The sequence below is a fragment of the Narcine bancroftii genome, chromosome 4 (assembly GCF_036971445.1).
Source record: "Narcine bancroftii isolate sNarBan1 chromosome 4, sNarBan1.hap1, whole genome shotgun sequence".
NCBI classification, from domain to species: Eukaryota; Metazoa; Chordata; class Chondrichthyes; order Torpediniformes; family Narcinidae; genus Narcine; species Narcine bancroftii.
The window spans coordinates 305,131,295-305,157,734 of record NC_091472.1 but is presented as its reverse complement, the minus strand read 5'-3'; the positions used below and the strand labels follow the sequence as shown (position 1 = coordinate 305,157,734).

The window sequence follows — 26,440 nt, the reverse complement described above, 5'->3', positions numbered from 1 at the left end:
TTTCCATCAATCTGTCTCTACATATTTAAGTACACTCCTATCAATCACTCAATGAAGTAAATAACCCAGCCTTCCCTTTGACTTTTCCATTCAGATGCCATTGCTGTCAGTCATTCCAATCACTTAGTTAACTCCAGCTTTGTTTTTGAAATGCTCTTTATTCATAAACCTAGTTTTCATCCTCTTTTTGTTTGCATCCCTGAAAAAAACTGTGTTGCACTGGGACGCATTGCAACAATTCCTCTCCCTGCTTTTCCATAGCCATGCACAACGACTCTCAGGCACGACCACTCTCTTACCTCCTACAGTGAATTAAAGCACATGGTGGACAACTGGTTTTGCCATCAGATGTGGAGTCCCATCTACCACCTAAATTAACGAAAGGAGAAGGAAATTAAAAGAATTGACTCAGTGGAATTTCTTGTTTATTTTTATTGAATGACAACATTGTTTGATTGGTTTAATGTGTCTTAGATTTTGTACTTTAAATGAATGGGGGGAGGTAGGGAGGGTGGGATGGGAGGAGGGGGGGAGAAAATGACACTGTATATATTTGAAAAGGAAAATGTATGTATCTTGGTCAGTGTGAAAAATAAAAAATTTTAAAAAAAGATGTGGAGTCCCAGTACGACCCTGCATCCTTTGACATCATCACCTCCCTCAACTCAGGAATGCAGAATGTTAACAGCAAGTTACTATTTTTAATTTCAACAACTTATAACTTTAATTTTTTTTGGAGTTATCCAAGTCCAATTGTTAATGATAGAGGTTGAATTCCAATTGTGACAAAATTAAAATGTTGCGGAAGATATGCTAAATTTGCATAAATATGCTACTTTCACAGTTGATCTCTTTATACAACTTGAGTATAGTTCTGGTATTGATAATGAATCTACTAAACTGTTATGGGAAATTAACTTATATTGTATGAAATATATTTTTGTGTACTAAATTAAGAAGATTATAATTTCCTATTATTGTTGGGAAATGTGATCATGTTAAAATCAGATGAAAAAAAAATCTTTTGCTTAAATGTGATTCAAATGTTTTTCTTCATGTATCTGGTTAGGGCTCTCCCAACTTATAATGTAGAAATTCACTTTTATTCTGCATTTACAACCTTCAGTCGTTACTCGTTTTTGTCTCCGCATTGAGTATTTGGCGTTATCAATATAAAAATGTTCTAACCACTTACTTTAAGTGGTGCTTCAGCTCCCACTGTTTGTGGGTTTATGTTATAGTAACAGCATGGAAAACTAGCACAGAATCTGCAAATGACAAACCTGAGGGCTTTACCAAATTGTTGCAAACTTGCAGTAGCAAGCAATATCTTAAATTGACAATTTGATACTTATTTTGTGAATGATGACTTGAAAGGCTCAAACTATTAACAAATTATCGGTGGCACTTTTCCACTGTTTCAACCCCACACATAAACTGCTTGCCCATATAACTCTACAGCAAAAAAAAATTCAGACTTTTTCTATGGTTGGGCGCTGAACAGGGAAGAACGTACACATGGTTGTCATTTGTCCTAGACTGCGCATGAACTGAAGGTTTTTCACTTTAAACACCAGTGTGGCAGATGATGTATGTGTTTCTTCAGTTCTGTGATTACCAGCTCAGAACCGTGGTGCAACACTCTTCACCTCATCAGTTCTAGAAGCAGCGCTCCAACACGGGTGAGGTATTCACAGCAAGATGGCTTCTGACATTCAGTGAGGAGGTGACATTCTGTGTAATTTCAGAATATAGATTTTTGAACAAACCTGCTGCTGGCCTAACAAAAACAGTGTGTCTGCTAAACTATTAGTATCCATACATTTCATTTGTGGATTTATCTTTTCAAAAAGATCTAACTTTTATAGAAAGCTACTGTGACTGTCTAGGGGTAACAACAGAAACAATTCTTCAAGCTTGTAACCCAGTTTGGATTTGTAAGACCAGATAATGAGCAGCAGTTTTTCTCTGTAGTGAATCATTAATCAAAGAAATGATCCTTGCTGGTGTTTAGATGTTTTACTTAATTCCTTACCTCTGGCCTGCTGCCCCAATAGTGCCAAAATTATTATTTCTCACCCAGCAGGTGATAAATAACAACTTCAACCATGATTAATACAGTGAATTTCAAAACCAGACTAATGTAAAAACTAAAACCTGTAGAACAAGTGGGTGATAATTGTGGTGAGAGCCATGGGATCTGAGGTCTTGCTTGTAAAAGAAGCTGCAGGAAATGAAGTGCATACTAGTAGTCCAGCTGATCCTAAGAGGCTTCATTAGAGAGACGCATCACGAGACCATCATGTGAGTATCTCCCTTTCTTCCTCTAATTGTACATCTGAAGCAATTGGTCAAAAATAAGATGATTTTTATATTTGGATCAAATTTACTCTCCAGCACAGGGGGGAAATACAACTAATAATAACCAGTTATAAATTATTTCTTGTTCCAGTCATCAGTCAGATGGATATCTCAATGTAGGGATCTTTATTATGCAGCTTTCTTCAGGATAACCATGTTATGATCTGAGGAATTAATTCTTCGGGATCAGAAAGGTCATAATGCTCTTTTAAAAAAAAATTCCCTGTATTAAGTCAATTTGGCTCAATACAAAATTTACTATTGATTGTTTTGACAATATTTGATTCTTGGCCTTTAGGTTACCACATTTAAACTACTTCATTAAGCTTTTGTGATGAAATTTGTAACATTTTCGCTCATTAGGGGCAGTTTTGGACGATACAATATCCAGTCAATATGGCCAAATTATTCTCCATGGATAATTAATATTTTGTCATATTACAAAAAAAATCTATTAGAGCTACAGTAACAATTTAGAAAGTTGCAATTTATTTAAAATATCAAATCTTCAGCAATGTAATTTGCCTCAGCTTGATGCAACAGAACTTTACATTTTGTGCAACACATCTAACGTCAATATATCACAAGGCTTTTTATATTATGCAAATGTAAAAGTACATAGTCCAATAATTCCTCTAAAATATGAACAAAAATATTCCATAAAATTTAGCTTTACACACGATTATTCTTAAAAATACCAGGTATATTCCATTCTCTCAAAATAAATGAAATACGACAGACAAGAAGGTTTCGGAAACAAAAAATCTGCTGGGATTTACAGGAGGTGAATAGAAAAGACTAAACTCTGGAAAATATTCCAAGTTTAGGAAAACAGTAATTGAAATTTTACTTTTTTTAAAAAAAATGCACTTCATCTGAAATGTTGTACTTAGAAACATTAGATCGCCATCACTCTATTTGTTAAGTCTTGTGCTTCATTTCAATGATAATACATTGGGTTTTGGATACAATTGTGCAATATTACAGTCCTGAGACAATCAATCCAGACCAATATAATATGCCTGATTGATCCATGGTATCACTTAAGCGGTTTTAAAATCAAGTTTATGCTCCAGTTTATAAATAGTTCACCTCTGTTAACCTAAACATGCATTTTCACCCTCATTCCCAAATCCCACCCCAGATATCATACTTTTTAAAATACAGTAAAATCCCCGTTATCTGGAATTCAAGCAACTGGCAACTTCAAGCAACCAGCAAAAAAAAAAGGAGATAAATAAACAAACCAATTAAAACAAAAAAAAGTATTAATAAAAAATTAAAGTTTAAAATTGTAAAAGTAAATCTTCTCTGAAGAAACACAAACTTTTGGGAAGATAGGAACAAATATTCAGCTAGTGGATTGCACAGCAACAGGCCCTTTGGCCCCTCTAGTCCATGCCAAACATTATTCCGCCTGGTCTCATTGACCTGCTTCCATATGCCTCCTCATGTACATATCCAAATTTTTATTAAATATCAAAATGGAGCTTGCATCACCACTTTAGCTGGCAGTTCATTCCACACACTCACCAGTTTCTGCGTGAAGAAGTTCCGCCTAAACATCACACCTTTCACCCTAAACTTCTGTGTTCTAGTTCTTGTTTCACCTAACCTCAGAGGAAAAGACCCGCTTGTATTTGCTTTATCTATATCCCTCAATTTTATATACCTCGATCAAATCTCCATTCATTCTTCTACACTCCAGGGAATAGTCCTAACCTGTTTAACATTTCCTTCCTGGCAACATCCTTGTAAATCTCTTGCACTCTTTCAAACATTAATATTTTCCTTTAATTAGGTGACCAAAACTGCACACAATACTCCAAATTTGGCCTCACTAATGTCTTCATTACATCTCAACTCCTATCCTCAATATGCCAAAAACTCCCTTTACAACCCTATCTACCTGTGATGCTACTTTCAGGGAATTATGTGTATTCCCAGATTCCGCTGTCCTACTGCACTCCTCAGTGCCCCACCTTTTTAACCATCTGTGTCCTACCTAGGACTGCCAAAGTGCAATACCTCACTTATCCACATCAAATTTCATCTGCCAATTTGCAGCCCATTTTCCCAGCTGGTCCAAATGGCATGCAAGCTTTGAAAGCCTTCATTATTGTCCACTACACCTGTAATCTTGTGTCATCAGCAAACTTATTGGTCCAGTCTACCAAATTATCATCCAGATAATTGAAATAGATAACAAACAGCAGTGGACTCAATAATAACCTCTGAGGTACACCACTGGTCTCCAGTCAGAGAGAAAATCATTTACTATCACTCTCTGACTTCTCCCGCAAAGCCAATATTTAATTCATTTTACCACCTCGTCCTGAATACCAAGCAACTGTATCTTCTTGATCAAACTCCCAAGTGGAACATGGTCAAAGGCCTAACTAAATTCCATGTAATCAATATTTCCTTCATCAATTTTCCTGGTAACCTTGAAAATCTCAACAAGATTGGTTAAACTTGGCCTACCACTTCCAATAACTTACCCACTACTGTATTGACATTAGGGTCACCAGCCTATAATGTCCTGAATTATTGTTAGAGCCTTTCCTAAATAATAGAACAGAACTATCCACCAATCCTCAGCATTTTTCCCATGGGTAAGGATGTTTTAAATATCTTTGCCAGGGCTCCCTCAAGGTCCAAGGGAATATCTTGCCAGGTCCGAGGGATTTATCCACCCTTTTGCCTCAAGACAGCAAATACCTCCTCTTCTTTATTATAGGTTCTATGATCTCTCTTCCAATAGTTTGAACTCTTCCGCCCTCATGCATTAAATAAAATGAACATTCAAATTAAGGGCAGGAGTAGGCCATGTGGTCCCTCAAGCAAAGCATCTATTTAACAAGGTCATTGGGTTGCAACCCAAGCTCCAAACTGTTTCCATTATCTGTTAACATTGCATCTCTGTGCTCATCAGGAAACTATCTGCACCTGCTGTCAGTCCTGCTGTTTTCTCTGGCCTTTGAAGAGGGTTGTACAGATTATAATTCAAAGAGAGAAAAAAAATCACCTCATCTACCTTAAAGCTGAAAATCTTCTTTAAACAGCAATCTCTACTTTCAAAAGCCCCTTTCACACTTGCAAGTGGTCCCAGGAATTAACACCCAATCAGCCTAAAAAGGGTCCAGTGTGAAACCAAAATCTTCTCAATGCCGATGCAAGATGACATCATCTCACGCCAGGGATAGACAGCCTCGACCCCTAATACAATCCCCGGAATCTGCAGACACTGGTGATGCAATTAGACAAGTGTAGAATGTGCAATTGCATTCTGGGACAGAAATGATCCAAGTTTTTGCAGGGACATGAAGGAAGATTAAAATGAAGTATTAACTTTGCCATGGGAAAGTCTAAATGGGAGAGAAAATAAATAAAATAGTGGGAAAGTTGGTAGCACTACAGAGCATAATTTATAAAGACCATGGAAAAAAACGATGGTTGTCCTGACTTCCCAGAATGCCATGTGACAGAGAAACCCATCCATAAGTGCTCCATGTATATAGCCCTTTCTCTGCCGCATGGCATTCTGGGATGCAGGTCCACTATCGCACCCCCCGCCCCCCCCACAGTATTTATAAACTGTGCGCGATTGTGCTACCAACTTTTACCCACTATTGCTATTTATTGCTAGCACTTTCCTACGGTCCCTTATAAAGGTTTAAATAGGTTGACACAACAACAACAGGGGCTGTAAGGCTCATACTGTGCTGTACATAAAGCATAGTTATGTTATAATTAGGCATGATTAATTTTGTTCAAATATAAGATCATAATACATTGATCAGGATTTAGGCAGGTCCACCAATGAGTCATGATGACACCAGTAGAAGGTAGAACAGTCCTAACCCCGGGATGGCTCCTTGTAAGTGTGCACGGGTGCAGTGTCCCAGTTAAAAATGGTCAAGTGTGAACAGCAAAAACAACATTGCTATCCCGGGACACAGAATAGCTGATTTAGTGGGACGCAAGTATAAAAGGGGAAAATTCTCCTTCAAAAATAAATGTAATCTTAATCTTAATGGTTAACTTCATTGAAACACAAGGTCCTGAGGAATGTTCTCTTTCACTCTTCCAATTTCAAGTGGTTACACAATTGTCTCATTCAGGCTTTTCTAAAAAAAAGCACCCATTCCAGGGACAGTCTGTAAACCTACTCTGGCCTGTTTCCAACAAAATTACATCCTCAAATAAGGAGACCACTACCATACAGAGTGCTTCTGATGTGTTCTCCCCAACAGCCAATATATCTGAAGCAAAATCACCTAATATGTTTATGAATTAGTTGCTATACCTGCTGTAGCTTTTTGTGAATCATGGACGAGGATCTTAGAGATGTCATCTTTAATCAGATAAATTATGCTTTTTAAATTTCACCTACCAAAGCAGACAATTTTGTATTTCCCTCATTGCAGTCCATTTGTCAGCTCTTTTCCTGCTACATCCCTTACTACATCATTTTGTCCTCTTCACAACTTCCTTTTTTTAATCATCAGTAAATTTAGCAACTCTACCTTTGGTACCTCAGCCATCATTTTTACAAGTTGTAAAAAAAAGTACAGCTCTTGTTACATCTTGCCAACAAAGAAAAAATACTTATGTTGACTGTTTCCTGTCAGCCAGCACCTCTTTCTATCCACATTGCCTTCTGTGCCTTGAGCTTTTTTTATTACAATAACTTTTGATGCAGCTTTTTAATCAAATGCCTTCTGCAAACCCAAGTGTTGACCACAAAGCTCCAATAATTCACTCAGTCGTGCACATCTGGAAATGTAATTTTCCAAATGTCCTCCCTGCCTTCAAATCCAGACAGCTATTTCTGGAATGTTACATGTGTACTCCATAGTGAAGATGGCTGCAAATATACCCATTTAGTTTACTTCCCCTCGGTATATTTTCCAAATTTAATTCCCAGCTTTGTTTTTTAAAGGACCAAATGCTCACTTTTCTGATTGAAGTATGTAGAATCTCCTAGCATCTGTCTTATGTTTCTTGCTTTAATTTCCCCATATTTACTAATCTGTTAGCTATCCATTACTGTTATTCTGCAAGTGTGTGACCTGTCACATCTTTGTAAAATTATGTGCTTTTTCTTAAAATGTGGGCATTATCTTCATTTTTTCTTTAACCCAGGATATCAAGTTCGTCCCTTGGAATTTCTCTTTGGCATGCATTTATTCTATGTATTCCATCAGATTCCTTTAAAGATTCTTCAAAAAAAAATTGATTGATCAAACCAAATTTGCCAGTTCTTTAGCTAACTTTTTTTGTGACTTCAGAATGGACATTATTTAAGTTTAAAATACTGTTATTGGATACATTCTCCTTCCCTTAAAAATGGAATGCAAAAATCATTTGTTATGACCCCTGATACTTAAGGCAATGTTCCTATAGGGTTGTTAACTAATCCTATCTCACTGTATATTTGCTGTTCCAGTATGGCCTGCTCTCTTGTTGGTTCCAGATCATGTTGCTGTAAAAACAACTGCAAAAAAACTCCACAATTCTCATCTAGGCTACTTTTGCGCAACAGATCAGTCATGGTATCTGTAAACTAAAAATCACAGCATCTTTCTCACATACTCTCATTATTTCTTTCTTTATACTCCATTCACTTGTGTGGTTACTGTGAGGGAGCCTGTGCACCTGGCATTTGTATTTATCTCCATCCAGATGATGACCTTTGGTCTCCCATCTCTATGGCATGAGGACAAATGTTAACTCACAGAGCCTCACCTCGACATTTTCCTAACTTATTGATCTTTAAGTACTTCAATACTCTAATTCCACTGGATGTAACCCTGTAGCCACGTCTCTGACCATGGCCATCAGATGATGGTTAAAATGAGAAGTCTGCAGATGCTCGAGAACTGGAACAATAGATAAACGAGCTGAAGGAACTCAGCAGGTCATACTGAGTCCTTCATCGGGTATACAATTGATTGGACAAATGCCAAAATGAGAAGGAGGAGAAGTGAGGGTGCTGGGGGAAAGAGAGAGGTGCACAGGCCACAGGTAAATGGTAGAACAAAGAAACTGCGGATACAAGGGAGGGAGCAGAGGGCTCCTCTGTTGGTATGTGGAATGAATGTTACGAGCCCAAAGATCTCAAAAACCTGCAGCAACAGAAATTTACCAAGACAATGGCTACTTACTGGTTTTTATTTTCTTCATACACAACATAAATAAGGTTAATACTTATTACTATGAACGTAACACCCTTCCAATTCTAAGCGCTCGTGGATGTAATGTTTGTGTTTAAGAAACATCTTTTTCACAGTCCAATCATTCACTTTTCACTTCTCCAAGTTCACTGGTATCAGGCAATCTTCAATACCGTGCACAGAATTGAACAAATATTATATTCACCAGGCTTTGGTGCTTTAACTTTCGGTTGTTACCACTCAGGAAGGTTTTTGTTGGTTTCAAAGAAAGATTAATTTGTGTGTTCATTGGACACAAACTGATCTCCTTCAATCAGCAACTGAAGTGTCTTAGTGAAGAAAATTGCTCCCTCTTGGGTTTTTCCAAAAGATAATCTCTTCTTCCAGGTGACCACAAGTTCTTATTTTTCCTCGATTTCAGGAGAAACACAATAAGCAGGTCACAACCTCTGCAATTAACTACAGAGAATTAGAACTGGCTGAGCTCAGAACTCAAAACCAGTCTTGAAATGGGGTCTTGCAGCAGGTCTGCCAACTTGCAGCCTTCACCACAAACTGCTGCAGAATACTCTCCCAAACAATGGATGTTTTTTTCTCTGTTTGTAAACCCACGTGGCCCCCCTTAGGACCACAAACTCCAACCAGAAATTTAAAAATCTGGAACCGGTTTAGCAGCCAAAAGACTTCTCAATTCTGGAGCCTGGACACTGTGTAAACATACTGATCCATTTATACCTATTTGTGAAATTTTCATAAGCACTTCCATTGTCTCTACAAAGCCAACTATAGACACAAAGTCTACCCCTGCAAAGCTCTTGCATGCCAAATGAGATGTTTGTTTGTGAAATTTGACCTAGCAACTAAAACTCACAATCTCATCCTTTTAAGATACATTTTATTAACTTATTTCATAACACTCTCCCCCTAAAGTATTTTAGCTCAAGTTAAAATTATTTTATACCCTACACTAATTTATAACTTTACAATCACTAGTGATAATATATAACAAGTTACACCAATGTATCCCAATAATGACAGTTTTTCTTTTACATGATCATTATAACATCTAGACAAGCAATCTGCTATCACATTATTTGTGCATTTGATATGATTAATTTGCAAATTATATTCTTGCAAGATCAAACTCTAGCTTAATAATCTATTTTTATTCTTCATTTTATTCAAAAACACCAAGGATTGTGGTCAGTAAACATCACAACTGGTTCATGGGTTGTACCCAGATACACATCAAAATTCTGCAAAGCGAGTATGAGAGACAACAATTCCTTCTCAATGGTGGAATAGTTCCTTTGATGAACATTGAATTTTTTTTTAAAGTAGGCAATTGAATGGTCAATTTTATCATCATGTTTTTGTAACAACACTGCAATTGCTGCTTCCTCACTGGCATCTACTGTTAATGAAAATAGTTTGTCAAAATCAGGAGATTTTTAAATGGGGTTATGACACAGCATCTCTTAAATTCTCTACAGCTCTCTGACAAGATTTTGTCCACACAAACGTCTTCCCCTTCTTCAAAAGATTGGACAAAGGAAGAGCAATTTCTTCAAAATTCCTGGAAAACTTCCTACAATATCCTGCCATTCCTAAAAACCTTCTTACTGTTTTCTTGCCATTGGGAATAGGGAATTCAGAAATCGCCTGCACTTTTGCTTGAATAGGAGCAACTTTGCCCTGACTAACTATATGTCCTAAATATGTCACAGTAGCATGTCCAAATTCACTTTTAGCTAAATTGACAGTCAAGTTTGCTTCAGATTATCTTGCAAACATTTTTTTCCAATTCTATCAGATGTTCTTCTCATGTGTCACTTTTTGCTTATCAATATAAGCATTTGTATGCTTTAAACTTCGGATTACAGAATTTATCATCCTTTGGAATATCACAGGGGCATTTTTCATGCCTAAAGATAGCACAATATATTCGTACAAGCCTGATGGTATGACAAATGTGGAAATAACCCTTCCTATCTCTGTTAGTGGCACGCTCCAGTAACCCTTCAACAGATCTACCTTAGTAGGAAATTTAGCTTTCCCAATTTTATCAATACAATCATCAATTCTAGGAATAGGATAAGCATCTGTTTTGGTTACTGTAATCTGTACAGAATCTAACAGTTTCATCTGCTTTAGGTACCAGAATGCAAGAACTCCAACCTGAGTTTGAAGGTCTAATAATATCAATTTCCAGCATGTATGCCACCTCCTGATCCATTATTTTACTCTTTTCAATGTTTATTTGATAGGGGTGTTGTTCTATGGGACTTGCTTCTCCTACAGCCACATCATGACAAATCACTGACATTCTTTTTGGCACATCAGGAAACCATAATACGCAATAGCACAGAAAACAGGCCATTCAGCCCTTCTAGTCTGCACCAACCCATTGTTCAGCTAGCCCAATAACCTGCTCCCATTCCATAACCCTCAAGACCACTCCCATCCATGTAGCTATCCAATTTATTCTTAAAACTCAAGATAGAATCCACACCCACATCAGATGGCAGCTCATTCCACACTCCTATCACCCTCTAAATGAAAAAGGTTCCCCCTAATGTTCCCCCTAAAGCCATGTCCTCTCGCATTTATTTCTCCTAATCTCAGTGGAAAAAGCCTACTTGCATTTACTCTATCTATATCCCTCCTAATTTTGTAAACCTCCATCAAATCTCCCCTTATTCTTCCAAAAAAATAAGCCTTTAATCTTTCCCTGCAACTCAAGTCCTGAAGACCCGGAAACATCCTAGTAAATCTTCTTTGCACTTTTTCAATCGTATTGACATCCTTCCTGTAGCTACATGATCAGAACTGCACACATTCCAAATTTGGCCTCACCAAAGTCATACATCTTCAACATAACATTCCAACTCCTATACTCAATACTTTGATTTATAAAGGCCAAGATTCCAAAATCTTTCTTTACAACTCTGTCCACATGCAATGCCACCTTCAGGGAACAAGGAACCTGCAACCCCAGGTCTCTTTGCTCCTCCGCACTCCTCAGTTCCCTACCATTTACAGTGTACACCCTCCCTTGATTTCCTCTTCCAAAAGGCAATACCTCAGGTTTGTCTGTATTAAATTCCATCATCCATGGCCCAGTCTCCCAGATCCCTCTGCAAGCCTTGAAAGTCTTCCTCACTGATTGAAGGAGATCAGTTTGTGTCCAATGAACACCTCCTATCTTTGTGTTATCAGCAAAGTTGCTGATTCCATTTCACACATTATCATCCAGATCACTGATATGGACAACAAACAATAATGGTCCCAACACAGATCCCTGAGGCACACCACTCATCACAGGCCTCCAGTTTGAGAAGCAACCACCACTACAACTGTTTGCTCCCACACAGCCAATATTGAATCCAGTTTACAACCCCTTCATGTATACCTAATGTCTTAACCTTCTGCACTAACCTCCCACGTGGACCTTGTTGAAAGCCTTATTAAAATCTATGTAGACAACATCCACAGCCTTTCCTTCATCTACCTTCTTGGCAACTTCCTTGAAATACCTATATATCCTATCTCAGAACTCCTTCCAATAATTTACCTTCTTCTGACGTTAGGCTCACTGGCTGTAGTAATCTGGTTTAATCTTGGAGCCATTCTTCAACAGCGAGTCATGAGCTACTCTCCAATCCTCTGGCACCTCTCCGTGGCTAAGGACATTTTGAATATATCAGTCAAGGCCCCTGTAATTTCAACACTTGTCTCCTTCAAGTCCGAGGAAATATCATATCTGGCCCAGGTGATTTGTCTACCTTTATTCACTATAAGGCAGCAATCATCTCCTTCTCCTTAATCTCCATAGGTTTCATGACAATTCTATTTGTTTCCCTTCCATCTGTACATTTCCTGAGTAAATACTGATGCAAAACAACTGTTTAAGATCTCCCCCATTTTGTGAGGATCCACACATAGTTGACCACTCTGATCCTCTAGGGGGCCAATTTTGTCCCTTGTTTATCCTCACTCTTAATATACTTGTAGAAACCTTTCAGATTTTATTTCACATGATCTGACAAAGCACCCTCATGCCTTCTTTTTGCCTTCCTGATTTCCTTCTTTAGTATTCTCTTACATTTTCTATATTCTGAAAGTACCTCATGTGTTCCTTGTTGCCTATACTGGTTATACATCTCTCTCTTCTTAAGAATATCATCAATATCCCTTGAAAACCAAGGTTCCCAATGCGTGTTAATTTTGCCTTTAATAATGGTAGGAACATGCAAACTCTGCACCCTCAAAATCTTGCCCTTGAAGACCTTCCACTTGCTGGACACATCCTTGTCAGAAAACAGCTTATTGCAATCAACTCCTTCAAGATCCTTTCTCATTTCCATAAAATTGGCCTTTCTCCAATTTAAAACCTCAACTTTAGGACCAGACCTATCCTTATCCAAAATAATTTGAACCTAATGGCATTATGGTCACTGGACCCAAAATGGTCACCTACAATGTCCCCACTCTGTCTCTGAACCACTTTGTCGTTGGCCACTTTAACAGCTGTCCCTATTATCTCAATTGCTCCCTAGCCCTAATCAATTAACTCAATTACAGCCTCCTAACTCCAACCCAAAAAAGAAGCAACTGTTTCAACTGCTTTTGTTCTTGTGGTTTAAGATGGGCTAACTTTTCCTACAGATTTTTTAAAATTGTTGTTAGTCAAATGCAAGGGAACTATGTTTTTTTTTAAAAGTTGCTCTCAAGGTTCTGTTTCCATGATTTTATGATCCATAACTTCCTCAACCCTGTCAACAACATCTCTGATGCACTCTTCTCCACTACCTTTTTTTTCCATAGTAAGGTTTCAACATGCTGATATGACAAACCTGGGTTTTATTCCTATGATCTGGAGTGTTTATAACATAGTTAACATCATTCAGTTTAGACCTCACTTTGTATGGTCCAGAAAAATTTGCTCTAAGAGAACTATCATGTGTTGGGGAAAAAGAACACTATTTCCTGGCTTAAAATTCCTCACTTGCGTCTTCCTGTCAAATAATTGCTTCATTTTACCCTGAGCCATTGTTAAATTCCCTTGAGACAAGTCCCCATTTTTTTTATAACCAATCTTTAAATTTAGAAACATAATCCAGTGTTCAACTGTACATCTTCATTAACTACTGATCTTTTAACAACATTAAAAGGTCCTCTAACCTGATGTTCAAACACTATTTCAAAAGGGCTGAAAACTAATAAATCCTGCACAGACTCTCTTACTGCAAATAACAGTAAATGAATACTTTCTTCCCAGTCCTTTTCATTCTCGAGACAATAAATCCTCATTATATTTTTATAAAATCTTTCCAAAGCTCCCTGAGTTTCAGGATGGTATGCAGATGAAGTGATCTGTTTAATTCACGGCTCAAAAATTTACTGCTGAAACAGTTCTGACATGAAATTACTTCCTTGATCTCTCTGGATCTCTAGGTAACCCAAAAACTGAACATTTTTTGCAAAGCCTTAACCCTGTTTTTGCTTTGATATTCCTCAATGGTATAGTTTCTGGAAACCATACACATAATTGTTAACAAGTACTAATTTGCAGCTTTTGTTTTAGACAGGCGACCCACACAATCCACAATAACCCAAATGAAAGGTTCCTTAACAACAGGAATAGGTCGTAATGAAGCTACCAGAGGACCCTGGAGAGGTTTCCCCACAACCTGACAAAGGTGACATGTCTGGCACCAATTTACAACATCCTTCCTCAAACCAGGCCAGAAAAATTGTATCAAAATGTATTCATAGTTTTCTTTACACCTGGATGACCTCCCAAAGATGTACTATGGGCCAAATTGAAAATAACATTCGAGTAGGCTTTAGGAATGACCACCTGATGAATCATCACCCACTCTTCATTTGCAGGGACATCACAAGGTCTTAATTTTCTCATTAACAATTCACCTTTCCAGTAATATCCACAGGGCATTTTCTTAATCTCCTCCTCATCCACAGCCTCTCCCTCAAGTCAGTAAGATCAGAATCTGTCTTTTGCTCCTCAATTAACTCTCCTTGACAAAGACAAATCCTAACTCTCAAATTTAAACTGCTCCTGGTGGAGTATTTCAGAAGTACTAGGCAAGTCTCTATCAACTGGATCTTCCTCTGCTCCTCATTATTTTCTTAGACAAAGACCTTGTCACAGCACATGCATGATATATCTCATAATCTTCATCAACCTCCTCCTTACTTGGCTTATTCATTAATCTCAACACTCAACCCAACTTTATCCTCCACCAAATCATTCCCTAGTAAGAATGAGACTCCTTGCATGGGCAACTTTGAAATAATTCCTACTACAACCGGTACTTTAACTTAATCTGAATTCAATACTATTTTGTGCACAGCTATTGATTCTACATCCCCTCTAACACTTCTAATCAAAGTCTGTCTTTTGATCAAGAGTTAAAACATTCTCCACCAACAGTGACTGGGGAGCACCAGTATCTCTGAGAATTTTAAATGATACTTGGGAAGTTCCTTCCTTTACTGAAATCAAGCCCTCTGACATAAAAAGTTATTTTAAAAATAAGAAGAGCCTGCAGAATTCTGGATAAAGGTCTTGTGGACAGATGAGAACGATATGAACTTGTATCAGAGTTATGGCAAGAGCAAAGTATGGAGGTGTAAAGGAACTATCCACCTGTCATCGCTGGGGGTGAGGAGGAGCATCACCTGAATCTCCAGGCTTCAACTTCAAGGTAGGCCTCACTTCTTCCAAACTTACCGACTGTTTTAAAATCTGTTTCTTTGTTGTTTGAGTTCTGGTCTTCTTCATATTTATTTCTAATTACTTCTCATAGACTTAGAAAACTTTTATACTGTTAAAAAGTTATTTTAAAAATGGGCTTTTCTTTAATCTGTTGAGAGAGATGTTTTCCCACATTTCTCCTCTACGCCATCACGCCACGACCCCCAAAGGAACTGTCCAAGATCCAAAGCATACTACCTTTGCCATGGTTTGCACCTCTGTATTTCTGCTCATAAAGTCTTCTGAGGACAGTGATCATTGACGCATCCACACCTGCCTCCGGAAGAATGTTTCTAATCTGTCGGACATTCGTTTGGGGAATTTTCTTCATTCTGATGAGGATTCTTCTGTCATCAGCAGTGGAGGTTTTCTGCGGAAGACCAGTCCCTTTCCGATTACTGAGTTCACCAATACACTTTTTCTTCTGAATGATGTTCCAATATCTGTTGATTTTGGTAATCCTAAGGTTTGGGCAAATCTCTCTTACTTGGATTTTCAGCCTCATAACGGGTTCTTTGACTTTTATTGGCACAACTCTGGCCCTCGTGTAGAAAAATGGCAACTACTGACTCTAAAGGCGATCAAAAGCTTCAAAGCAAACCTAGCTCTCTTGTACCTGCACCAATAAAGCAATTAAACATACCTGAGTAATCACCAACACCTGGAAAGCCAAATGTCCCAAACATTATGGTGCCCTGAAATGATGGGACTCGGTACAAGAAGTGCTCTACAATTTCTACACGGTCAAATCACAATGTAGAGAAATATCCTTGAATAAAATCTGGAATGTGCACTTTAATTCCATGTGAATTGTTTGATTAGAAATTGAAAACTGTGGAGCCCAGGGACAAATAAAGAAAAAAGTGACTTTGTCCCAAACATTATGGAAAGCAGTGTAGTTGTTAAATCTTAAAGAGAACAGACTGAAAATTTAGGCCTGTAATTGTCAACATGGAAATTTTCTGCATAAAGCAAATTGTTTCCTTTTGTGCTTTTGGAAATAAACGACATATTTAAAAACACCAACATCAGAGAACTATTAGATTGTCTGCATTATTCTTTAATATACTCTAGGTCAGTAAAGCTCCACATAGTTTGTAGCATTCATATTCAACAGAAAACAAAACAAAGAGGAATCAAAATAACAACCAGATCATCAGATCTGTATAGTGTTTTACTTAAAATGTTACAGAATGGACAGTAGTCATACAATTCTCTGTGAATCTGGCAATCACCTTGTTAAATACTCTGTAGTTTTATTTTTTTCCACAATGCGATAAGTATTTTGTTTTCAATAATTTAATGAGTTTGCTTTTTTCTTAAAAAAAATTCTACTTTGTGGAAGAACCTCTTGAGCACCTGGATGCTGAACCCAATGGACTCTCTCGATCGTGCTCTTCAAAGTAGTTCTGCTCTATTCTTCTACAAAACTTCACAAGGTTTTCATAATTTTTCACCTTTTCACCAAGAGCATCGTCGGTTAACTGAGTTGTAAGGATGGTGAATAAATGACCAAACACCAGTGCATCCAGTTCTGTCGGTCTGTAGCACAAACATTAAAAGTTAGAGAATCATTTCTTTTTTTTTAAATTTTTTATTTTTCACACCATAAATCACATTAGCCATGATACACACTTTTTCTTTTTCACACATATACAGTGACTTTTTCTCCCCCCCACCCCCCCCCCCCCATCCATTTTAGGTATACAATCTAGGTTGCATTAAACCCGTCAGACAATGTTGTCATTCAACAAAAATACACCAGAAATTCTACTGAGTCCATTCTTTTCTTTCCTTCTCCTTCCATCAACTTAGGTAATGTTTGTCCCCGGTAGGTTTTCGCTATTGTATTTAATGTAAGGCTCCCATACTTGTTTGAATATTTCAATATTATTTCTTAAACTATATGTTATTTTTTCTAATGGAATACATTTATTCATTTCTATATACCATTGTTGTATTTTCAAATTATCTTCCAATTTCCAGGTTGACATAATACATTTTTTTGCTACGGCTTGGGCTATCTTAACAAATCTTTTTTGTGCATCCTCCAAATCAATTCCAAATTCTTTGTTTTTTATGTTACTTAGGAGAAAGATCTCTGGATTCTTTGGTATATTGTTTTCTGTTATTTTATTTAATATCTGATTGAGATCATCCCAAAATTTTTCTACTCTCTCACATGTCCAGATTGCATGAATTGTTGTTCCCATTTCTTTTTTACATCGAAAACATCTATCAGATACTGTTGGGTCCCATTTATTTAACTTTTGAGGTGTAATGTATAGTCTGTGTAACCAATTATATTGTATCATACGTAGCCTCGTATTTATTGTATTTCTCATCGTTCCAGAATCATTTCTTTTGAGGGAACACAGAGATGTATAGCAATATACTGCAACGAACAGGATCAGATTACAGAAAGGTCACTTCAAACATATTTAGCATAGTACTCTGCTCCCTCAAAATAACTGCTGACTTGTAAAAAAAACTAAAAGTAGCCAATCTTAACAGGTTTCAAAGACCTTTCAATTTTTATTACAGAAATTTATTATACCTGTACTTATTCTTATGTAAACTAATCTTGTCATTATCAAATTAATTACATTTTTCCTGAAATGAATTCATGTTAAAAATACCCAAGGCGTACACTTTAAAACGTATGCAGAATACTATCTCATGATCACCAACAGTTGTCATCTCTGCAAAAATGTGCCTCCCCTGCTGCACCTACTGCGCATAACAAAACCATCTTTAAAACAGAATGCTGCACTTCAAATAGCAACATACATTGCTTCTGGGCATTTCATTTGTCAAAGACACTGATGCCTTGGTATTCCTTTGTACTTATGGTTAAACAAATGGAAAAAGAAAATCAAGCAAAACAGCACTGGGTCACATGCCATCTCTATTCTCTGCCATTGCGCTGTGCGCTCTTTTTTAAACAATATAACTTACTGTCGGGTAAAGAAATAGGGCTGGGATCCAAGTCTCTGAGAGAGAGCCTGACAGCATCGATCTACATCTTCATGTACCTAACAGTTATCGAGAGGGAGAAAATTTTTTTTAAAAGTTAATAAGCAACTAAATCCTGTCATGAAATGCATGTTAAATATCTGCTCTCTTTTAGGAGGTAGAATGAAACAAAAAAATGACAATATTTAATTTACGGTACCTTATAAATGCCCATATATTTATGCCAACAAGTGGCATGTTACCACATCATTCTAAAACAATATTTAATGCTACAAAACTTCAATGTGTACCTCAAAGATGCACACAAAGTTATGCACTCTTGAAAGTAAAGCTCAGCAAAGAAGCCAAAAAAAAAAATTACATAGTACCAATTTGGCTAGTACTCACACTTATTCTAGCTTTTCATGGATTGGTACAAATCTTCAGCATTCACTGTCTGACTTATCCAATTATTCAATGCATAATTTTCTAGGCTGAACAAGACTACAAGGCAAATCCAAGCAAAAATTAGTTCCTAGTATTGTACTTATATTTTGGAAAAGGGGTGGGGAGCAGGGGGGAGGGGGAAAGAAACTAAGAAAAAAGGACATTTATGCTCCAGAACATTTGCCCTTTCGTACATTTAACACCTAGCTTTTTAGTAAACTTTAGAAGTATAAAATTGGCTGATTTTGTGCAAAGCCTTTCAGCTTGTTTCATGGCTTGCAATTCACGTAGAAGAGGAAGGGACACCAATGTACAATGAAAGTTTCTCACAGCATTTTTATTTTGCGCATTAATTCTCATTATCTCAAAATTCCTGTGATGCTGTCAGATTATTTGATATTCTCCAGATAATGTTTAGCTTCCTATGGTGGAACCAAGATTTCAGATTTATTGTCAGAGTACATATTATTCCAAGGTCTATAGAACTGAATCGATTAAACATTCAGCTTCTGTAATGAGTTTTTTTAAGATAAAATACTCCTTCACTATCTTCAGAGAAGCAGTTACTGCTGGAGAAGCCTATTTCTTTTGAGGAGATTGTTGCAACAATTAACTTTTTGCATTCCGGCAAAGTTCCCAGTCCTGATTGTTTCCCAGCAGAGTTTTATAAGACTTTTCCCCATTTATTGATACCTCATTTGGATTTGGTTCTTCTGAAACCTTGGCTGCTTGGAAATTAGTGGATACTTTTTATGAAGCTTCATTCTCTCTTATTCCTAAAAAGAATAAACATACTTCTGGCGTTCTTCCTATAGGCCAATTTCTCTTTTGAATGCCGACGCTAAGACACTAAGATTTTGGCCTGTAGGTTTGAAAATATGCTCCTTATTATCTCTGAAGATTAAAACGGCTTTATTAAGGCTTGTTATTCACAATTTAATATCTGTTGTCTATTAAATCTCCTTTATTCTTCCATTGTTTCATCTTCTGAATGTATTATTTCATTGGATGCTGAGAAAACCTTTGACAAAGTAGAATGGGTTTACTTATTTAATGTATTGGAAAAATTGAACTTTGGTCCTAAATTTATTAACTGGATTAAATTTACATATTTATCTCCTATTGCTTCAATTTTTACTAATTCAATAAAATCCAAACCACTAAAGCTTCATCGTTGAACTAGACAAGGTTGCCCTTTTAAGACCATTATCAGTTAATCTAGCATTAGCAGTGGCCTTTCAGCAATCTGATGATATTTCTGGAATTATAAGAAGGTGGAATGCTCATAAGATCTTGCTTTATGCGAATGAACTTTTGTATACATCTGACCCTGGTGGGAATGCTCATTAAGTCTCACTTTTTGTTGGTGACCTTCTATTGTATATATCTGACCAGCTATTTTATCACTCCATCAATTTGGTCAGTTCTCAGGATATAAATTAAGTCTAAAGACAAGTGAGTTGTTTGTTTTGAACTGTTCTAGCTCTCTAGATCTTACCATTCCTTTTAAAATTGCTTAAAATCAGTTTAATTATTTAGGTATTACAAGTTATCAAGAACTTCAATAATTTGTTTAAAGAGAACTTTCTCACCTTAATGAACCATGTCAAGAAGTCCTCTCTCAAGGTCCTTAATTCGACACATTTATATGAAGATCCTCCTTAAGTTCTTGTATATTTTTCAACATGTATTTGTTCTCAAAACCTTTTTTGATTTGCTTGATTCAATGATCTCTTCTTTTGTTTGGGGGGGGTGAAAACACCCGTCTTACTAAAACTTTTCAAAACCCGAAAAAGGATAAGGATTAATCTTAGATTTTATTATTGGATATGTTACTTTTTGGATTCATCATAATGATGCAGTGTTAATCTAGAAATTGAATTTACTTTGTAGTATTTTCTACTTCGATACTTGGAGCACCATTACCTTTTTCTGTTTCTAAATCAACTGATAATTTTGTTGTTAAACTTACATTGAGAATTTGGTTTCAATTTAGAAAATACTTTGGATTCCATAGATTTCTGCTAGTCAGTCCCCTTTTAGCTAATTCTATATATTTGTTTTAAACCTTCAGTATAAGATTTTGGTTTTCATGAATGTTTGGAGTTAGGTATCCAATCCTTTCCATGATCTTTTTATTGACCAAAATTTGGCTTCTTTTGAACAATTATCTTCTAAGTTTTAACTATCTAAACATCATTTTCTTTTAGATATTTACAGATTAGGATCTTCTTGAATTCCTCAAGATCTGGGATTAAGTATAATAGAGAAGAATATAATTTTAAATGGAATCATAAAAAGTTGATAATAGTTCTTTATGTGTCATTATTGTTGTCTAGTAGTAATTCCCTGGACAAAACTAAAATTATGGGAGCAAGATTTTCAACAATTATTTTCTGTTGCCACATGGGATTCTATTTTGAAATTGAAATTCTCTATGTGCCCAATTTTCATTATTACAATTTAAAGTAGTATATTGAGCTTACTTCTCTGAAGTTCAATAGGCTAAATTCTATTCTAATATTTCTTCAAAATGTGACAGAAGTAAGACTGAAGAAGGTACATTGTTTCAAATGTTTTGGTCATGTTCTTCTCTTTCCACCTATTGATAAAGTATTTTTCGTATCTTGTCTTTAGTTCTTAATATTAATTTGACTCTTAATCCTTTTCTTGTCCTGTTTGGAATAAGTAAGCCAAATGACGAATTTATCTGGGCTACAATCCAATGTAGTTGTCTTTGCTCTCCTTATCACTATAAGAGCTATATTAATGAGATGAAAAGATGTTGCCCCTCCTCTACCTGACGTGATGGCATGCCTACTTTGGAAAAAAAATAGATGTTCTACTATTGCAATGAATTTTAACTTTTTAAGTTTATGGGGACCTTTTGATTATTTTCATAACTTATAAGGTTACTGAGATCTCATTCTGTGGTTTGGTTGTTTTTCCCTTTCACAGTAGTGGAGCACACATCTTCAGCAAATAACTTCACAAGGGAGGATTATTTGCGTAATATTTACATTTTTTTTTTCTTTTTAGTCTTTTTCAATGTATCATAGGCTATTTGTACCCATATGTAATAATATCTACTTTATTGGATACTTATTTTTATTTCTTTTTTTTTTCTTTGGCTTGGCTTCGCGGACGAAGATTTATGGAGGGGGTAAAAAGTCCACGTCAGCTGCAGGCTCGTTTGTGGCTGACAAGTCCGATGCGGGACAGGCAGACACGACTGCAGCGGTTGCAGGGGAAAATTGGTGGGTTGGGGTTGGGTGTTGGGTTTTTCCTCCTTTGCCTTTTGTCAGTGAGGTGGGCTCTGCGGTCTTCTTCAAAGGAGGTTGCTGCCCGCCAAACTGTGAGGCGCCAAGATGCATGGTTTGAGGCATTATCAGCCCACTGGCGGTGGTCAATGTGGCAGGCACCAAGAGATTTCTTTAGGCAGTCCTTGTACCTTTTCTTTGGTGCACCTCTGTCACGGTGGCCAGTGGAGAGCTCGCCATATAACACGATCTTGGGAAGGCGATGGTCCTCCATTCTGGAGACGTGACCCATCCAGCGCAGCTGGATCTTCAGCAGCGTGGACTCGATGCTGTCGACCTCTGCCATCTCGAGTACTTCGACGTTAGGGATGTAAGCGCTCCAATGGATGTTGAGGATGGAGCGGAGACAACGCTGGTGGAAGCGTTCTAGGAGCCGTAGGTGGTGCCGGTAGAGGACCCATGATTCGGAGCCGAACAGGAGTGTGGGTATGACAACGGCTCTGTATACGCTTATCTTTGTGAGGTTTTTCAGTTGGTTGTTTTTCCAGACTCTTTTGTGTAGTCTTCCAAAGGCGCTATTTGCCTTGGCGAGTCTGTTGTCTATCTCATTGTCGATCCTTGCATCTGATGAAATGGTGCAGCCGAGATAGGTAAACTGGTTGACCGTTTTGAGTTTTGTGTGCCCGATGGAGATGTGGGGGGGCTGGTAGTCATGGTGGGGAGCTGGCTGATGGAGGACCTCAGTTTTCTTCAGGCTGACTTCCAGGCCAAACATTTTGGCAGTTTCCGCAAAGCAGGACGTCAAGCGCTGAAGAGCTGGCTCTGAATGGGCAACTAAAGCGGCATCGTCTGCAAAGAGTAGTTCACGGACAAGTTTCTCTTGTGTCTTGGTGTGAGCTTGCAGGCGCCTCAGATTGAAGAGACTGCCATCCGTGTGGTACCGGATGTAAACAGCGTCTTCATTGTTGGGGTCTTTCATGGCTTGGTTCAGCATCATGCTGAAGAAGATTGAAAAGAGGGTTGGTGCGAGAACACAGCCTTGCTTCACGCCATTGTTAATGGAGAAGGGTTCAGAGAGCTCATTGCTGTATCTGACCCGACCTTGTTGGTTTTCGTGCAGTTGGATAATCATGTTGAGGAACTTTGGGGGACATCCGATGCGCTCTAGTATTTGCCAAAGCCCTTTCCTGCTCACGGTGTCGAAGGCTTTGGTGAGGTCAACAAAGGTGATGTAGAGTCCTTTGTTTTGTTCTCTGCACTTTTCTTGGAGCTGTCTGAGGGCAAAGACCATGTCAGTAGTTCCTCTGTTTGCGCGAAAGCCGCACTGTGATTCTGGGAGAATATTCTCAGCGACACTAGGTATTATTCTATTTAGTAGAATCCTAGCGAAGATTTTGCCTGCAATGGAGAGCAACGTGATTCCCCTGTAGTTTGAGCAGTCTGATTTCTCGCCTTTGTTTTTGTACCCATGTTTTTATTATTTTTATTATTTTTATTACCCATGTACAATTTACATAAATCTCAAAAATATTGAAAAAAGTACACACATGACATCATACAATGTTGAGATTCTTTTTCCTGCTGGCGAGGCAGTATTACACTTATTAGTAGTGCAAGAAAACTACACACTGTACACATGTAAACAAAGAAACAAATGTAAACAAACTGACGGCAATACAGAGAAAAAAAAGTGCAAAAGTAAGAGTCCTTAAATGAGTCTCTGATTGAGTTTGTTGTTGAGGAGTCTGATAGTAGAGGGGTAGCAGCTGTTCCTGAACCTGGTGGTGAGTCTTGTAGCACCTATACCTCTATCCTGATGGCAGCAACAAGAACAGAGCATGTGCTGTGTGATGTGAATTCCTGATGATTGCTGCTGCTCTCTGACAGTAGCATTCTTGTAGATGTTCTTGATGGTGGGGAGGGTTTTACCTGTGTTGTCCAGGGCTGTGTCCATTACCTTTTACAGGCTTTACCAGACCGTGATGCAGCCAGTCAGCACACTTTCCACCACATATCTGTAGAAATGTGCCAGGGTTTCCGATGTCATACCAAACCTCCGAAAACTCACAAGTAGAAGTGCTGATGTGCTTCCTTCATGATGCCATTAGTGTGTTGGATCCAGGAAAGATCCTCCATAATAGTGACTCCCAAGAACTTAAATTTGCTCACGCTCTCCACCTCTGATCCCCCAATGATCACTGGATTGTACACATCTGGTTTCCCTTTCTGAAGTCAACAACCAGCTCCTTGGTTTTTGGTGACATTCAGTGAGAGGTTATTGTTGGTGCACCATTTGGCCAGGTTTTAACCCTTTTTATACAACCCACTATGTGGTATTGTCAACATATTTGTAGATGGTGGCGTTGTCATATCAAGCCACACAATCATAGGGGTAAAGTGAGTAGAGCAGGAGGCTAAGAACTCAGTCCTGTGTTGCCCTGGTACTGATGGAGATTGTGGAAGAGATGTTCTTACCAATCCCCACTGATTACAATCTATAGGTTAAAACAAAAATCAAGGATCCAATTACACAGTGGACTGTTGAGTCCCATGCATTGGAGTTTGCTGATCAGTTTTGGGGGGGGGGGGGGGGGGGGGATGATGGTGTTAAAAGCTGAACTGTAGTGAATAAAGAACATCCTGATGTATGCATCTTTGTTGTCTAGGTATTCCAGGGCTTTATACAGAGCCAATGAGATGGCATCCGCCATAGACCTGTTGCTGTGACAGGCAAATTGGAATGGATGCATGTCACTGCTCAGACAGAAGCTGACATACTTCAACACCAGCCTTTCAAAATACTTCATCATTGTTAATGTGAATGCCATTGGTCAATAATCATTTAAGTAGGTTACCACACTCTTCTCAGGTACCAGTACAAATGACACCTGTTTGAAACAGGTGGGTGCCACACCCTGTGGGAGTGAGATGTTAAAGATATCCGTGAATATGTTGGTCAGAACAATTTTTAATATTGGACTGGGTACTCCATCTAACCAGATGCTTAGTCTTCTATAGGTGGGTTAAATTTTTTAAATAATTTTCAGGATGCTGTTTAATCCAACTATTAAAAAGCCCAAAGAAAAGGATAATAAGTAGACTCGTAAGGTTTCAGTTGCCTGGTACAAGATTGAAAAATAATGTAACATGGAGGGTTATGGAATGAGAACTGGTCAGTGGGACTAGCTAGTTTTATAGGTCAGCACAGACCAGAAGGGTCGAATGGCCTGTTTTTCTGTGCTGTAATGTTCTATAGTTCTTCGCGATGCAATCAGGTGATGAATTCAGAACACACAACACTGTACAATTAACAAATCTCAAAGATTGGCCTAAAAAAATTCAGCAGGTAAAACACATCCATGTTGAATTGCCATCTTTCAACGCTATCCCAAGAACGTATTACCTTTCCATGATTAGCCTAACTTAGCCCCTGCAAAGAATTAAAAATACCCATTTCATGTATAACAACAATGAAGTGTTCCAATGCACATCATGGCCCTTAACCCAAGTATTTGTGCTGTGAGTACACTGAACAGTAACAATAGCAGTCTGAAGATAGGTTTGAACTCTGCAGTGATTTTGACTCTCTTGATGTAGGTCTGTGCAATATGTCTGCTTCTAAACACCTGTTCACACCACCACCACCCATCCACCCCCACCAAAACTTTCAGGCATTTGCCCAAATTTTTGCTAGAATGCAAATTACCTTCAAAAAGAATTACATTTTTCAAAACTTGTCCTTCTATATGTTCAGGGTCAGAATTTCAAACTACATAAATGCAATTCACACAAGCCGCTTTCAGGAGGCCAAAATACCTCGATGTAAATCCTCCTATTCTACCTGAATGTGGCTGTCAGGAGGCCACCTGAGAGCGGAAAACCCGACCCCAAGGAGTACTTACCCAACCCTCCTCAGGGAGGTACATTCTCTGCTTCTGAGCAGTCCCCCGAGGCACCTGAAAGCAGTAGCGGCTTCTAGGGGGTGGGCTGATGATGTCGTGGTGAGTGTGCAGGCTCAGCATTACTGGTACAGTTACATTTTTTGGTACGTTAGAGGCATTTCTCTTCTCTGCTCCAGGCCCGCCATAATCCTGTGTTCCTTTCTGCTTCAGCCTCGATGCGCTGCAAATGACGTCACGACAGCGGGCGGGACTATGGCCACAGTCGACAGGAGCCAGCATTTGTTCCGAGGTGCCTTTCCTGCAGCCAGACCTTTCAGGTGCCAGAACAGCGCCTTCAGCGCTGCCATCTGAACGTCAATTCGAGCACACCCGCTGTCCCTTCTGCGGGTGCATTCTCGGAGCGATTGCACCTGAAAGCGGCTACAGACATCATGATGTGGGTAAAATCCTAATGGACTGGATTTCAGTTATTTCACTCCTGAGAAACAGGTTTTAAGATTCATTTCCCCTGCCGTCCACATTCTCAGCCTTGACTATAACTATTGCGACAGAAAA

The 26,440-nt window shown here is 38.1% G+C and overlaps 1 protein-coding gene across 3 annotated transcripts in view; it reads right to left on the bottom strand.

Annotated features, from left to right (window-relative positions):
• Nucleotides 1–208: 208 nt before the first annotated feature.
• Nucleotides 209–26,440, bottom strand: part of mtx2 (metaxin 2) — a 103,374-nt gene continuing 77,142 nt past the window's right edge. For 2 of the 3 annotated variants that reach the window (XM_069935806.1, XM_069935807.1), the window contains 2 exons: nt 18,280–18,356; nt 16,361–16,863 (listed from right to left, as the gene is read on the bottom strand). In XM_069935806.1, coding sequence (XP_069791907.1) covers nt 16,653–16,863; nt 18,280–18,356 — 288 coding nt within the window. In that variant the 3' untranslated portion in view covers nt 16,361–16,652. Of the gene's footprint in view, nt 370–16,360; nt 16,864–18,279; nt 18,357–26,440 lie in introns of those variants that run through there. The other variant, XM_069935808.1, reaches the window with a different exon arrangement.